Source organism: Tupaia chinensis, unplaced genomic scaffold, assembly GCF_000334495.1.
Source record: "Tupaia chinensis unplaced genomic scaffold, TupChi_1.0 Scaffold149964_2, whole genome shotgun sequence".
Taxonomy (NCBI): domain Eukaryota; kingdom Metazoa; phylum Chordata; class Mammalia; order Scandentia; family Tupaiidae; genus Tupaia; species Tupaia belangeri.
The window spans coordinates 463,107-464,721 of NW_006209806.1; the positions used below are offsets into that span (position 1 = coordinate 463,107).

Below are 1,615 nucleotides of genomic sequence, written 5' to 3' on the forward strand. Positions count from 1 at the left end.
CTGAACCCCTGCTGGTGGTGTTGCTGTTGCAGTTCGTACGTAGCTTCTGGAAGACAGAACTAGAGGCGAGCTGCCTGGGCTGCACGGTGCTCAGCTACAGGTGAGTCGGGCCTCCGCAGGGTGGAGGAATCTTGGTGGGCGTCTGGAGGAGTCCGACAGAGGTGCCCCTCCGTCTCCAAGGGCCTCTCCTCCCTCCTCAGGGACGGGAATGCCAGCGTCCTGGTGAGCTTCCGGATGCACTTTCTGCTGCGAGCCCTCCGGCCGCTGAGCCTGGGCCTGGAGGAGGCGCTGCTGCAGCGGGGCGTCCGGGCGAGGCTGCGCGACGGCCTGCCCCTCGCAGCCTATGGCACTATCGTGTCTGCGGAGCTCACCGGTGAGTGGAGCTCACGGCCAAAAAAAAAACCGTTGCCGCTAGCGTGCAGGCCCGTTGTCAGCAGCTGTGGCAGGGATGAGACGGCGGACGCTGTGTCCGGACGGCCCGTGGGGGTGACCGACGTCACAGCTGGCGGCCTCCTGCACGCGAAACACACACGCCGTGGTGGAGCTCTGTGGGGGTGCTGTCTCTGTGTCTCTGTGTCTCTGACTCATAGGAGAAAAATTTTTTTAGAGAGAGCTTTTTGGTATAGAGCATGTGCACTCACTGGAGAGACAGCGAGACAGAGACAGAAAGTGAGAACTCACCCCCCGGGGGCTGGCCACGCCAGTCCCTTCTCCTCCATTCTCCTCTCAGGGCTTTAGGCACGCACGCGCCCGCGCCCGCGCCCGGCGTGAGTTTCAAGCCCCCGGGTGCGGGTCTCAAACTACGGTCGGCGTCCAGGGCCGAAACCGTTCTGCCATCTGCTGGTCCAAAGTTCAATAAAGAAAGGAGTCTGTGTCCGGGCCGGCCGCGCCTGGTGCACTGGGCAGGGCGGGGTCCCAGACGCCCACTCCGAGGTCCCAGCCCCACACCTGGCAGGAGCGCCCCGGGCTTGCGTCCGTGTGCCCAGCGTCTCAGAGGGAGACACAGGAGGGACCGCGGCTCAGCCTTCCCCAGGGGGTGCTGTCCCTCCCTCCCCTCTGTCTCTGTCTCTCTGGCAAGAACACATGCCCTCTGGCAAAACTATATTTCACGAACGAGGAGTAAATGCTGCCCTCTGCTGCCGCTGGCACTGCGGCTTGTGGCCGGGAGACGCCAGGTTAGACCCCGTCACGGCACAGTGGGTCACCCTGGCCCTGCTCGACGGGATATCATGGCCCCCCCGCACCTGCTCAAGGTCTGAGGAACCTCTTCTTGGAGCCAGCAGTTAGCGTGCTGGCTATGTCGCTGGACTCCCACATAGTCAACCGCGGTTCGAGTCCCGGACCCGGTGGCTTAAACTCACGCTGGGCGCGTGTGCGTGCGTGCCCAAGATCCCGAGAGGAGAATGGAGGAGAAGGGACTGCGGCGTGGCCATCCCCCCGGGGGGCGATTTCTCGCTTTCTGTCTCTCTGTCTCTGGCGAACGCACGCGCCCTATAGCGAAAACCTCTCTGGAAAGAAAAAGAAAGCTTTTCTCCAGCGCTGGGTGCCGGGCCAGGCCTCGCGATGGAGCGTCTCGTGTTGGCGCTGTCCGGTATGGCGGCCCACAGCCGCGGTG

General features: G+C 63.8%; 1 protein-coding gene across 1 annotated transcript in view; it reads left to right on the top strand.

The window, feature by feature from the left end:
- The window catches only part of TMPRSS9 (transmembrane serine protease 9), a 23,804-nt gene that overhangs the window by 11,792 nt on the left and 10,397 nt on the right, over positions 1-1,615 (top strand). Inside the window, 1 exon segment of the mRNA XM_027769575.1 lies at positions 234-373. Within this exon segment, the coding sequence (XP_027625376.1) occupies positions 234-373 (140 nt within the window).